Genomic DNA, 14862 nt, shown 5'->3' on the forward strand with positions numbered 1-14862 from the left:
AACATTCTGGGTACTTACAAGTCCCTGGCTCCTGGACTGGTAGTTATGGACCCTATCCTAGCCTAACTCAGAAAAACACCTCCCTACTGCACATGCATAGCACCTAAGACACACCATATTCACACCAATAAGGGACATAAAAGAGTGAAATGAGGTGTTTGAGGTAAGTATAGGATGGAAAATACAGTAGAGTACAGTATGAAACATTCTGCCTACTTACAGCAAGTCCATGGCCATCTCGATGAATAACCGCCTCCTCTCAGACTCTTACAGTAAAAAGGATTTCCTGAAGCACTTGCAGTACACTGTTCATGAAGTCTTTGCACTGAACTTAGTCATTCGCACTCAGAAGTCCATTTTCTTCACAGTGCCCAGTCTTGTCTAACTTATGCTCCATTGTAACTTAATAAGTGTTGCACTCTGCACTTTAACTCTTTCCACTCTTATAACCATTTTCTAAAGCAAAAACACACAAGTCTATTTACATTAAATGTAGTCCAAAATTTGTTTGTCTTTTCACTCACAACTGTAAATCCTTAACACAATGCACTGTTTTTTTCACTGCACAACACTGTAAATTCCCGTGTGGTCTAGTGGAGAAGTTCTTGGCGTCTATTCACTGTCAGAGTCCGAGAGTAGCACTGGCAGGTGACCTAAGGGTGTGTCACTGGGTCGTGGTGATGGTGTACCCACTGCAGACGACTCTGAAGACAGACACAAACTCACGTTGAGCGGTGACTCCACCGTGGCTGATGTGCTGGGCTGTGGGTCGGAGCATGAGGGCCTGTCTTGGGGAGGCAACGGAATGGAGGCAGGGCTGGGCACAGCGGGGGTCACGGGCCTGAAAAAACTGTCAAGCATTGATTGACGCAAGGAACGACGATTCTGACGATTAATGATGTGCTGCCTGAAAGCACGCACTTCCTTCACAAGTCCCAAGGGCCCCATCCCCTTGTCACAGTCCGGGTGTTCCGGGTAGTCCAGAACGAACTCTAGGTGTTCCCGGAGTGTGCTTAGCTTGGGGACGGCTGGAGTTGTGTCATGCTGAGAGGAGTCCGCGTCATCGTTGCTGTCCTCGTCGGAATCTTCAGGCTGGGTACTGACACCTGCAACTAAAGATGCGATCTCAATATCAGACAGGGTCTGATACCCAGGATTGCCCTTGTCTTCATCCAACCACTCACGCACATTGTCCACATCAACATCGTCGCCATGCGGACGTAGACATGCATAGAAGTCATCCACGTCAAAACCTAGGAAATCGTACTCCACATCTGTTCCGAGAAGCAGACGAGACCAACCATTTTCTAGATAATTGACAGGGATTTCCTGCCATGCACTGGCCCAGTTGTAGATTGCAGACTTGATGTTGTAGCGGCGAAGGTTTTCCGAAGTCAGCTGGCCTCGTGTGTCCCGTCCCCCCCTGCGCTCGTCCTCATCCTCGAGAACAACCATCACCTCGTCCAGGAACTTCTTTCAGTACAGCCTCTTCGTTGCCACGATCACTCCTTGGTCCATTGGTTGGATGAGAGCAGTCGTATTAGGTGGCAGAAACATGCACCTAATCCGGCCATTCTCAGCCACCAAGTCCTTGTCGCACGGGTGGGCAGGTGAATTGTCGAGGAGAAACAGGGCCTTTACCTGGTCGCGTGGGATTCTCAGTGTCTCCGTCTGGTAATGTATGACCTCCTTGACGAAATGGCGGTGGAACCAGTCTTTGAAGATTTGGACTGTAAACCATGCCTTCAAAGAATGGTACTAGACAACAGGAAGGACATCCATCACCCCACAAAAACACTGAGGCTGCTTTGCGCGGCCAACAATAACAGGCTTAAGCCGGTGCATGCTGTAAGCATTGGCACAACACAAAGCAGATATCCGTTGCTTGGAGCTTGCGGCCAGATACACGCATCTCCGTCTCCCCGGCTAGAGTGTTCGTAGGCAAAGAGCAATAGAATAAACCATTTTCGTCAGCATTGTAGACTTGACCGAGAGTGAGGCCCTCCCTGTCAATCAAGCCCTTCACCTTGTGCTGAAACACGTCAATCCATCCTCGTTAGCATCCAAAGTTTTGCCATGAGCTTTACGGTTGGTAAGGCCATGCCGTAACTTAAATGCGAAGAGCCAACCCTCGGATGCCTTGAAGTCTAGGGCGTTGTGAAACCTGGCGAACTTCTCAGCAGCAGCCTTCAGCTGCGTACCACATACCATCACACCAGCAGCACATTGCTGTCGATACCAAATCAACGTGGAGTGGTCGACTCCAGCAAACTTGGAAGTAAACATCACCTTGCTCTCCACGTTGCGTTTGCTTCTTGATGAGAAGTCAGCTGTGTACTGCATGAGTTTGTCTCGGGATCTCTTAATATCAAACAAGCAGATCGGGCCAGGTTGAACTCATGGAGGATGCGGGAAGAAGACCACCCCTCATCTACTTTCTCCAATATCTCCTGCTTCTTCTCCAGAGTCAACACCACTTTCTTCCTCTTCTCAAGCAGCGGGGCCATCATCACACACACGAAGGAGAGGCACGAGAGCAGCAGGAGTGCCTGCAGCAGGTAAGGCACCACCACAAAAGCGAGCACGTGGGCAGCCATGACGACGAGTGTTCACTCATGATGAGAGACAGGCGGAAAGTGGGGAGGATGCAGGGGCGCTCTAGCGGACGTTGTAGGAATGACATGCCACAACAAAGGTGTCCCGTGCGCCAAGTTCAAATTACGGGCGGGATTTTTTTTTGTTTTTTTCGATTTTTTGTGGTTTTCGGACCATTTTGGGAATATTAGATCCCGGGATGATTATGTCCGGTTAGTGGGGATGTTCGGATATTGGGCGTTTGGATATTAGAGGGATTATCGTATATATACAGGTAAGCCCTTAATTCACGCGAACTTTTGTAACGCGATTTCGGTTATCCACGAATTTTTCGTACAATAATTAAAACATAAAATTATAGTATTCAAATAAATAATTTTAATATACAAGAGAAATAAATAAAATATAAAAATGCCTACCTGCTGCCCGTGTGCATACATATATGTGTGTGTGTGTGTGTGTGTGTATGTGTGTGTGGGAGGTTGGTCTACCAATGCACCACACAGTCAGTTTGAATCCGACGGTCGAACCATGTGTGACTTGTGAATCGTTATTTGTGGCTTTTTTTTCTGCCTTCCAGTGATTGCTTGACTTGTCTGCCAACATGGGGCCTAAGCGTAGTGCTAGTGATGCATGTGGTAATACACCAAAATGGACTGTAACGTGATGTTGCTGACAGAAAGTTGTGTTGGACAAAGTAAAGGTAGGAATGTAGGCGACAATTCTCCATCAGGACGATTCCCCGTCATTTATTTACATACCAGTTTATTTAGCAAGTACAGTACACTAGTTTTTTACTTATATGAGTTATAAAATCCCTCTGAAAATTAGTTATTAAAGTATTAATTAATCAATTATAGGTATATTTATAGAATGACAGGGAATTGTCCATGTTTTGATGGTGAATTGACTTGATGGTGAATTGTCTCGGAACCGTGTGTTTGGGGTGAGTCAACTGTTCTTACAATAAAGAAGGCAGAACGTAGCATACGGGAGGCAGTGAGGGCTAGTGCACCAGACTGTGCTAAAGTGTCTCCACGTACGCCTGTGAACTGGCTCGGAATCGTATGTTTGGGGTGAATGAGTCAATTGTTTGGACAATAAAGAAGGCAGAATGTAGCATATGGGAGGCAGTGAGGGCTTGTGCACCAGACTGCGGAAGTGTCTCCACCTACGCCTGTGCTTGTCAGGTTTTAGTGTTAAATTTCTTAAAATTTTTGTTGTTTTTCATACTTTATGCTAGTTTATAAGGTGTATGTAGTGCATAAACAGTATTATTCAGATGTAATATAATTAGTAGACATGCGTAATTATGTGCACACAAGGGCAGAACCTATACGCGAATTTACCGCATACGCGAAGGGTCTGGGAACGTAACCCTTGCGTGAATTAAGGGCTTACCTGTATGTATATCCATCCATCCTTCATCCAGTCCTACATTGCCCTATGAGGAGCATAAGGGCCCGGGGCTAGGCAGTTGGTCTCGACATTTAAGATGAGAGTGACCAGCCTCACTCATCCCTGAGTGGCAATACATGAGCAATCAACCCCAACCACCCCTTGGATATAAACCTTCACCAGCTCAATCCGATTGGAGTGCAATAATTACCAACTAAACCACCAGGCGCCAAAATATGGTTATATGGTTATCACGCAGCGTAGTAAATTGTTTCCTGGTGTACAGGAAACCGTTTGGCTTGTCACTCAGTGTAGAGTCACCCACAGCCAGAAGGAAGAGGAAGGAATGAAGGAAAGAAATACAGAAGAGGGAATGTAAAGTCACCTGTAGGCAGAAGGATGAGGAAAGAATGAAGGAAAGAAAGACAGAAGACGATGGAAGGAAAGTAGGATGGAGGAGAGGAAAGGGCTGACACCCGACAGGAGCACTACATCGAGTGAGTGGATGATGAGCTCCCCCACCTACCACTCTATATATTTATTTATACATATATATATATATATATATATATATATATATATATGCAGTGTATGTATGTATGTATCTATCTATCTATATATATTTATATATGAAAGAATTTTGTATACAGTAACCCCTCCAATATCCGGATCAATAGAGCCATCGGTAGGTTCGGATATTGGTTTCGTCCGGATATTTGGCCCCAGCTTATGGACTTGTACTTACGGACCCTAACTCAGAGAAACACCTATACAACTCCCTCCGGACATGCATAGCACCTATTTAACACCCAAATCACACCAATAAGGCACATAAATGACTGAAATAAATGCAATAGAAACATAAAATGTGGGTTTAGAAGTATGTTCATACATTAATAAACATTCTGGTACTTATGGACTCTAACCGAACCTAACCTAACCGAACCTAACCGAACTCTGAAAAACACATTCCTACTGCACATGCATGAGGTAAGTTTAGTATGGAAAGAAGTACAGTATGACACTTTCTGGTAAGTATAGTATGGGAAAAAATACAATATGAAACATTCTGGTAAATATAGTATGGGAAATAGTACAACATGAAACATTTTGGCTACTTACAGCAAGTCCCTGGCCACCTCGATGAATAACCGCCTCCTCTCGGACTCTGACAGTAAGAACGATTTCCTGAAGCACTTGCACTACACTCTTCCTGAAGTCTTGCACTGAACTTAGTCACTAACACACAGAAGTCCGTTCTTTTCAGTGTTCACTTTAGTCCAAATAATGTTCCATTAAATTTAAGTGTTGCACATTAACTTTTCCCAAGTTTTTTTAATTTTCCAAAGCCAAAACAAAGAAGGTTAGTTACGTTAAATTTCTTTTCTACTTAGTCTTTTCTCCCAACTTGAAAACCTTAACACAACACAGTTTTTTTCACTGCACAACACTCAAAATTCCCGTGTGGTCTAGTGGAGAAGTTCTTGCTGTTTATTCACTGTCAGAGCCCGAGAGTATCACTGGCAGGCGTCCAAGGGGTGCATCGGTGGGTCGTGGTGATGGCGTACCGACTACAGAAGACTCTGAAGACAGCCGCAAACTCACGTCGAGCGGTGACTCCACTGTAGCTGATGTGCTGGGCTGTGGCTCGGAGCATAAGGGCCTGTCTTGGGGAGGCAACGGAGTGGAACCAGGGCTTGGCACAGCGGGGGTCACGGGCCTGAAAAAACTGTCAATCGTTGACTGACGCAAGGACCGACGATTCTGGCGATGATGCGCTGCCGGAAAGCACGCACTTCCTCCACGAGTCCCAAGGGCCCCATCTCCCTGTCGCAGTCCGGGTGTTCCAGGCAGTCTAGGACGAACTCTAGATGTTCCCGGAGTGCGCTCAGCTTGGGGATGGCTGGAGTAGTGTCCTGCTGAGTGGCGTCTGCATCATCATCGCCTTCGTCGTCGGAATCTTCAAGTTCGGAACTGACACCAGCAACCGAAGACGCGATCTCGATATCAGAGAACATCTGATACCCAGGATCGCCCTCGTCGTCGTCCAACCACTCACGAACATCGTCCACATCAACATCGTCGCCGTGCGTACGTAGCCGTGCATGGAAGTCATCCATGTCAAACCCTAGGAAATCGTACTCCACATCTGTTCCGAGAAGCAGACGAGACCAACCATTTTCAAGAGTTTTCACAGGGACTTCCTTCCATGCACTAGCCCAGTTGTACAGCGCAGACTTGATGTTGTAGCGGCGAAGGTTTTCCAAAGTCCGCTTGCCTCGAGTGTCACGTCCTTCCCTGCGCTCGTCCTCGTCCTCGAGAACAACCATCACCTCGTCCAGGAACTTCCGACGGTACAGGCGCTTTGTTGCCACGATCACTCCTTGGTCCATTGGTTGAATGAGAGCAGTCGTATTAGGTGGCAGAAACATGCACCTAATACGGCCATTCTCAGCAACCAAGTCCTTGTCGCACGGGTGGGCAGGTGCATTGTCGAGGAGGAGAGCCTTTACCTGGTCGCGAGGAATTCCCAGTGTCTTCGTCTGGTAATGTATGACCTCCTTGACGAAGTGATGGTGAAACCAGTCTTTGAAAATCACAGCTGTGAACCATGCTTTCAAAGAATGGTACCATACAACAGGAAGGACATCCATCACCCCACGAAGGCACCGAGGCTGCTTTGCACGGCCAACAATAACGGGCTTAAGCCGGTGCATGCCGTTAGCATTGGCACAACACAAAGCAGATATCCGTTCCTTAGAAAGCTTGCGGCCAGGTACATGCTTCTACGTCTCATCGGCCAGAGTGTTCGTTGGCACCGAGCGATAGAATAGGCCAGTTTCGTCAGCGTTATAGACTTGACCGAGAGTGAGGCCCTCCCTGTCGATCAAGCCTTTCACTTTGTGCCGAAACTCGTCCACTCCATCCTTGTTAGCGTCCAATGCTTCGCCATGTGCTTTACGGTTAGTAAGGCCATGTCGTAACTTGAACGCGAAGAGCCAACCCTCGGATGCCTTGAAGTCAAGGGCATCATGAAGCCTTGCAAACTTCTCAGCAGCAGCCTTCAGCTCCGTTCCACGTACCATCACACCAGCTGCACGTTGCTGTCGATACCAAATCAACATGGAGCGGTCGATCTCTGCATACTTGGGGGTAAACATAACCTTCCTCTCCACGTTGCGTTTGCTTCTCGACGAGAAGTCAGCCGTGTACTGCATGAGCTTGTCTCGGGAACGCTTGATATCGAACAAAGTCGACCGGGCCAGGTTGAACTCGCGGAGAATGCGTGAGGAAGACCAACCCGCATCAACCTTCTCCAATATCTCCCGTTTCTTCTCCAGAGTCAACACCACTCTCTTCCTTTTCTCAGGAGGCGGGGCCATCATCACACACACTAAGAGTAGGGCAGAGAGCAGCAGGAGGCCTTGCAGCAAGTACGGCACCACCACAAAAGCGAGCACGTGGGCAGCCATGGCAAACAGCGTAAGTCTTGTCGCGGTGAGAGACAGGCGGGAAGTGGGGAGGATGCAGCGGCGCTCTATCGGACGTCGGAGGAATGACGAACCAAAACAATGCTCTCACGCGGTGCGCGCGGCAAGTTCAAATTACGGACGGCAAAAAATCGATTTTTTTTCCAATTTTTTTGGATTTTCGGACCATTTTGGGAATGTTTGATCCCAGGACGATAAGGTCCGGGTAGTGGGGATGTTCGGTTATTGGGCGTCCGGATATTAGAGTGATTACTGTACTGTAATAGTCATCCCATATATGACCCGAGTCCTTCACATGAGCTTGAGTGTGGCCATTTGCTGTCTCCAGATCATTCTCATGGTTATAATACCTTAAAGGGATACTCCCATCATTTACCTGCTCAAGCAACAGATTTCATATACCGTACTGTATTATTTAAATTACCGGCTGTGTTACTACTTTAGTGACGCAGTTAAATATCCATGTAGATTATCATTATGACTTGTTTCATTTCCCTCATTAAATTGTTTAGTAGTACAGTATACTTATGCCATTTTAAGGCATACTGTATATGCATGCCATAATAGAAATTTATGACTACTGTAGTTAATGTAAAATGCCAATGAGTAGCTCTCATTTTGCATCATATATTAGGAGAATGAATATAAGACCTGGTTTTTGTGAGATGTGGTAGAATGCCCATAGTGATGTTCTGGTACCAGTATATCTGATACTGCAGGTTTCAGTCCCTCTGCATAGACGTTTCAGATCTATTGATGATATTAGGAGGTGAAATAAAGTAAAATGAACTGACCAGAGACTCAGGTACAGCTGTACTGAGTTTGAACTCTTTTTAACACCTTGGGGAATTCAAGCAGACATGTGCATTATTAAAAAGTCAGAAAATAACTTCAGTAGTACCTCGAGATAACTGATTTGATTGAATGCCTCTGAGCCCACCAAATTTTTATTGGCTGTACCGAACTAGGTTCAGTAAATGGGTCGCATCACGTGACCCTTCGAAATGCCCCTGAACCCACTGAACTTTTTTCATAATACCAAACTAGGATTGATATATGGGGCGTATTACGCAGCCCTTCTGAGCCACTCGCCATGCGCGGGGTGACTAACAACACAGTTACAAAGGTTGTGGTTTCTCCCAGCCAGTTGGGCGAGGTTGGAGATCTGCTGGTGAAAATTGATGACAAGTTGGGCTATTTGGGGGCCACTTCTGGTAGGATTGGGTCTGACCAGAGTCTGTAGACACACTGTATCACATATAATTGGCCTAAGTCTTGCCGCATCATTCGTTTTGTTCAGAGAATCACATTCCTTGACTTTGTCAAGTGTTTTCCATTGTGAAGAATGGATTCTAGTAAGAAATCTCTCACCACCTCATCTTATGGAAAAGCCAAGAGAAGGAATCTTTCTGTTGCTAAGAAACTTGAGGGGATTGAGGCTTATGATAGAGGCTAGAGCAGGGCCGAATTTACCGTACATGCAACCATGAGCTGAAAAAGACGACCTTCCACGACATCCTGAAGGTGAAAGATAAAACAAAGAAAGTCGTGAAGAAAATGGAAAGTGAGAAGAAGGAGAAGGATGTGTTCAGGACCCGAAAGCTGCCCAACAAGAAATTGCATGAAGTTGTGTATCTATAAGTAGTAGACACATGAGAGAACTGAGGGTGTCCCTGTTCATGGCCTATTCATCCAACATGAATCAAAGATTTCAAGTGTAGTGATGGCTGGCTTTCAAGGTTCAGGAAGCCTTAACTGGAGAGCTGCTCAGTGCCAGTGTTAATGGTGTGGAGCCATTTGTTCGGAATCTTTGGAAGCTGATGGAGGAGGAGGGCCTGCATGAGTTCCAAAATAACAAGGCGGATGAAACTGGGTCTTCTGGCAAGCACTTCCTCAAAATGCCCAGGATTCCAGTGATATTGGCAAAACTCTGGGGCATAAAACAATGGAAGAGAGGCTCTCCATTATGACCTGTGCCAGTGCTGATGGCTCTTATCACCTACAGCCAGTCATGGTAGGCAAGAACAAGTTGCCCAGGTCACTGAAAGACATCATGGCAAGCTTCCTGTGGAGTACCATGGGAACAAATCTGCCTTGTTTATCCAGAATATCATTAATGAATGGTTCCACCACAGCTTTGACCCTTCCATAAGGCAGCACCAAAAAAAGATAGGCATCAGTCCTGATGAAGGCAGTGCTCCTGTTGGACAGTGCCCCCAGCCCATCCTTCCACCACCAAACTGTGCAGCAAGGATGAATCAATATAGGATGGGCCTGAATGACTGTGAGGAAACCAGAGGCAAGAAGACTGTACAGAATTTCAAGAACAACACCATTAAGGACGCTATCTTCAAGTGGGCAGAGGCGTGGAAGAAAGTGCCACTTGCCACACAGGAATGGGTGTTGCAAACTCCAAATCCCCAAGTCTCCAGCATCACAACATGGTTGTGAGGGGTTTAAGCCACCAAGAAAGGCAGAATTGTTGGTAGCTGTAGGGCTGGGGAGCCATGCTGAGGAGGAGCTGCAAGAGTAGGTGGTTGAGGATGCTGGTGTGCCTGCCCACCACCACCAGACAGAGGAGGAGATTGTGGCGGATCTCTGGGAAGACAGGTCACCAGCAAAAGGTGGAGAAGAGGGAACATCTGGACTGGCTCTAGCTGCAGGCATTAATGCTGCAGACACAATCCTGACCATCATAGACAGTGTTGAAGGACCTCATACTCAACATTACGAGGCCATGTGACTCATCAGGCTAGAGTTATGCAGCAGCAGCAGCCAAGAAGATCCAGCCTATGATCTCCCAGTTCTTCAAGCCACTGCCCTATCATGCTGCCAAAAGGATCTGCACAGACCCAGAGACGTCCAGTGACTGTGGCATCAGCATCCTCAGCCAGCTTCCATATTGACTCAGGATCCAGCAATATAGCCTCCAAGACCCCAATCCCCAGCACCTTAGAACTTCCTGTACCAGAAGTGACACCAGAGCCACTAGAAGTCATCTTTGCTGAGAGTGATGCAGTGTACAGCCTAGAAGATGAATGGCAGAGTAACCAGTGTACAGCCATCTGTACGAGTACAGTGTATAGTGTACCTCAGCCTGGCCAGAAATTACCTTCTCCCCATGGTGATTGCTGAGTAGTAATAACAGATCATATTAATACTGTACTATTCATGAAGAAGTGCTATAACAAGGATGTGAAATAAGCTTCAAAAGGGTAAATGGGCCAGGTTATTGTAAAATGGGTATAGTTTTCATTTACAGTACTAGAATATGATATTGTAGTCTTTTATTTTTTATTATTTGTTTGAATTCCCACATTGGGGAGGGGGTCCTTGAATTTATTGAACTTTCAGCTTATCAAACCAGGCATCTCCCAGTTACCTGGCAGTTCAATACAGCTAAGTCTACTGTGATTTGATCAACATATTGTCTGTGTGCACCCTTCCAAAAGCTGCATCACTGATGAATGATTTACTTGAAGGTCTTAGGATGCACTTTTGACTTCCCAACCCAAGTTTGACTGACCCTACCAAACAGTTATGACAATTGGGAGTTTCTGGAATCAGGTTTCCCTCAAGGTGTTAAGAGAGTGGTGGTGGTGGTAGAAAGCAAGCACACTCAGCCTGCTGCCAAGACATCCCTTATTCAGTCCGTGGGTTGGCCGTGAGACCTTAGGCAAAACATCATCTTTACCCCAGCCTTTTAATACTTAGAACCAAAATAGTGATGTGAATTGCAAAATTGATATTACAGTATTGTTATTTTTAAAATCTATTTCTATTGCCAGACGCCTGAATCCCGTTTTGGGTGGCCACAAACAAATCGCCTCCAAGTCGCCCTGTCCCCCACCATTTCACTGCCCTGCTCCCAACTCACACTCCCCTCTCTCATATACCTCTCCACCCCATCCCTTCATATCCTCGGCCTCCTCCTCCCTCTTCCCCCCTCCACCTCACTCACATACACTCTCTTCATCAGTCTTTCACCCTCCATTCTCTCCACATCATCATCAGCATCATCCAGACCTCCTTTCCCACACTAGGGCAGGGTGAGCAGTAGCAACGTCTAAATAGCCTAAATTTGCCCAATCCAATGAGCCACACTTCCATTCGCTCACCATTCAAGCCCCCGGAATCCTGGCTCTACCTGGTACACCAAAAACATTCATCACGTTCTGTAGCTTCTCATAAACGAATCCGATAGAGTCAATCTGGATACTGTCATATTAAAAAGGGGTGCCAAATCCCTGATCATGCGCTTCTCCTTACAACATTCATCCAGCCAGCTTGATCTCTTGTCAGCCCCCTAGCCTCACCAACTTCCAAACCTCTCTTCCTTACACATTCATCCGCCATATCCCTCCACATTCTTCATGGCATTCCTCGCCTCCTCCCACCATCAGATTCGCTCAGATATACCTTTTTCACCACTCTATTGTCATCCATTCTCTCCACACGACCATACCATTGTCATCCATTCTCTTCGATTCTGGTGTCTACAGACATTCTCACTCCACATCTTTCACGGATCACACTATTTCACATCCAATCCACTCTCTGTACTCTACATACATTCCTCAGCAGTCCCATCTCCATTGCTCTCACTCATGACTTTTCATTTTCATGCCACACCAGAGTCTCACATCCATATGTTAAAGCTGGCACTAAAGCTCCTTCATGTAAGTCTCATGCAGCTGGAACACTCAGTATTGTTAATACTATTGTTGTTGTTGTTATTATTATTATTATTATTATTATTATTATTATTATTATAATTATCATCATCATCATATTTCTAGACTTTGAATTCCTTCTGGATGCCAACAATCGCCCTGTGCCAGTGAAGGAGTATACTGCAGGCCCCAGTAACTCAAATATTCATCAGGATCTTCAGCAAGAGACCAAGCCAGGCTATAGAAGGTGGGCCCATAAAGCATCATTGTTATCTTTATATTTAACCTGCCATGTGCCAGCTATTTTTAGCCCTACTGGTCACCTCCATGCCGGCCATTTTTTGACCTTCTTTTTATTGGCTGAAATGATAGATTTTGATGTGAAAACAACGAATTTCACCATTAAAATACTCACTGAAGCTCAGAAATGGGTTTTATCAAGTCCTACATACTCGTTTACAGGTATTCCTGTTCTCTCATGCTCGCCACATAGGTGAGAGAAAGCCGTTTTCTGTGTAAGGTAGACTCAGGTATTTATGTTGGGAAGGTATAGCAATGTTCAGTACACTTTTCTGATTACTTATTACTTCAACATCTGTCACAATTTGCATGTCTTTCTCACTGTGAATGCATTATCTTACACTTACTTGAAGATAGGTACAACCTGACTTCACCATGAACAGTCCTGGCACTTACAAGAAGGTATTTACAGCTTGACATCACTATGTACAGTTCTTACTCTTACAAGAAAATATTTACAACTTGATTTCACTATGTATAGTCCCTACATTTACGTGAAAATATTTACAACATGCCTTCACTATGTACAGCACTGGATGAGGCACACAGGCAGAGTGAGGCAGAGCGAGTGTGAGGGGGGGGAGTGAGTGGGTGTATGGCCTTGACTGCCTGAGGCATAATAGAGGAACAGTTAGCATACATGCCTGCCAATTTTTAGCTGCGAATCTTGAAAAATGCAGTCACAGTGAATGTTTTAATTTTAAACCATTTTAAAACGGCACTGGCACTGACCACAGATTTTTGTTAGACCGTTTTAAAACTACACTGGCACTCGGCAGGTTAAGAGGGTGAGCATCTGTATTATTACTGAGCTGGATTAGGCATGTTGAGAGGATGGAGGATGACAATTGGGTGCAGAGAGTGTGTACTGCAGCACCAGTCGAACAGGGCGTTACTCCCAAAGTGGATGGAAAGCTGATGATTGGGAGAGCTGGAGCTCCGGTTTCATCAGCCCTCAGGTCTAGCTTCTCACCATCCCCCTTTGCTGAACTTTTTCATTGTTTCAGTAATACAGGGAGTAGGCCAGTGGTATTAGAGGTAGACTGCGAGATAATGCTGATTTCATGTGTGCGGTGTGTCGGTTACATGTGGAGATTGTCAGGATTGATCATGCTGGTGATTGGCTGGAAGAAGTTCATGGAACTGTTGCCTCTCCTGACACTGAGAGGGCACTCTCTCCTTGCCAAGGGATCATTGTATGTGGCATGTGTTAGGAAGGTAATGCTGTATGGCAGTGAGACCTAGGCAGTAAAGGAAGGGGATATTCGTAGGCTTAGCCATAAAGAAATGACTGATTAGGTGGATATGCAGTGTATCCTTGAATGCAGGGCTTGGGATGGCTAGGTTTACACTGGAAGAGTTGAAAGGAAGGATGGGACTGGAGTGTACTGACACTTTCCCAGGCCAGCCATACGTAACTTTACTACCGTGTTCCCGGGCCGGGGGTAAGTTACCAACTAAGTGAAACAATGTTGCCTTTGGGGGATTCACACATTTACTGCTCAGACACTGCCTGAAATTTTTAAACTCCGTTTTGCTCTGACATAATACAGCATCCGTTTCTCATATATATATATATATATATATAAAACATATTGTATATATGCCAACTAACACCATCTCAAAGCTGCAGCCACTTGAGCAAGAGGTGATAGCAAATGTAGAACTGCTATTCTACACCTACCTACCTAAGCAGATACGGCAGGAGACTGACAGCCAAGATGAACTTCGAGAAATTGGGGAGGAAAGTGAAATTGATAAGGCAGACCCTCCACCTGACTCACCAGCCACCCCACCTTCCCCAACCCCTGGGCCCTCCAGTGCACCACAACCAGCAGTCCCGGACTCAACTGTTCTGACAATCAAACAGTTCTAGAAATCTTTTCATATTAAGCAAGTTGTTGATCTTATATGCTGTGCCTGGGGAGAGATCACCCTGAAAACAATAAGACATGCCTGGGCCCCTCTTCTGCTTCACCTTAAGTTAGAAGAAGACAACCAACAATGGGCTGGAGATTTGCTAGAAACCACAACCCAAGCTATACATGAGGTTCCAGGCATAGCAGGAGTAGAACCTGATAATGTGAGAGACATGATTGCTGAAAAAATTGATTCTGACAATCCAATCGAGGAGATGCTGGAAGAGAATGAATTAGTACAGCAAGAGGAAGGGAAAGAAAACCAAATGAACAAGGAATGCACTACAAAAGACTTGTCAGACATCTTAGAATACTGTGCTATTTTGAAGAAGCTCTTAGACTGCAACATTCAAGATGGGCCACAGGCACATTTGCATCAGGACAAGTTCACAACAGTCTTTAGGGAACTCTGCAATTCCAAAATCAAGAATTCTCGGCAGTCATTGATCACCAAATTATGGCAAGAAGGTGGGAGGAGGAAGACTT

General features: G+C 45.7%; 1 protein-coding gene across 1 annotated transcript in view; it reads left to right on the top strand.

The window, feature by feature from the left end:
- Positions 1-14862, top strand: part of LOC145416714 (FAST kinase domain-containing protein 1, mitochondrial) — a 233868-nt gene that overhangs the window by 101536 nt on the left and 117470 nt on the right. Inside the window, exon 9 of the mRNA XM_080285647.1 lies at positions 12284-12404. Within this exon, the coding sequence (XP_080141773.1) occupies positions 12284-12404 (121 nt within the window). The remainder of the gene's footprint in view (positions 1-12283; positions 12405-14862) is intronic.

Source organism: Coenobita brevimanus, chromosome 107, assembly GCF_032717465.1.
Source record: "Coenobita brevimanus isolate Jiangsu-jjx chromosome 107, ASM3271746v2, whole genome shotgun sequence".
Lineage (NCBI taxonomy): Eukaryota > Metazoa > Arthropoda > Malacostraca > Decapoda > Coenobitidae > Coenobita > Coenobita brevimanus.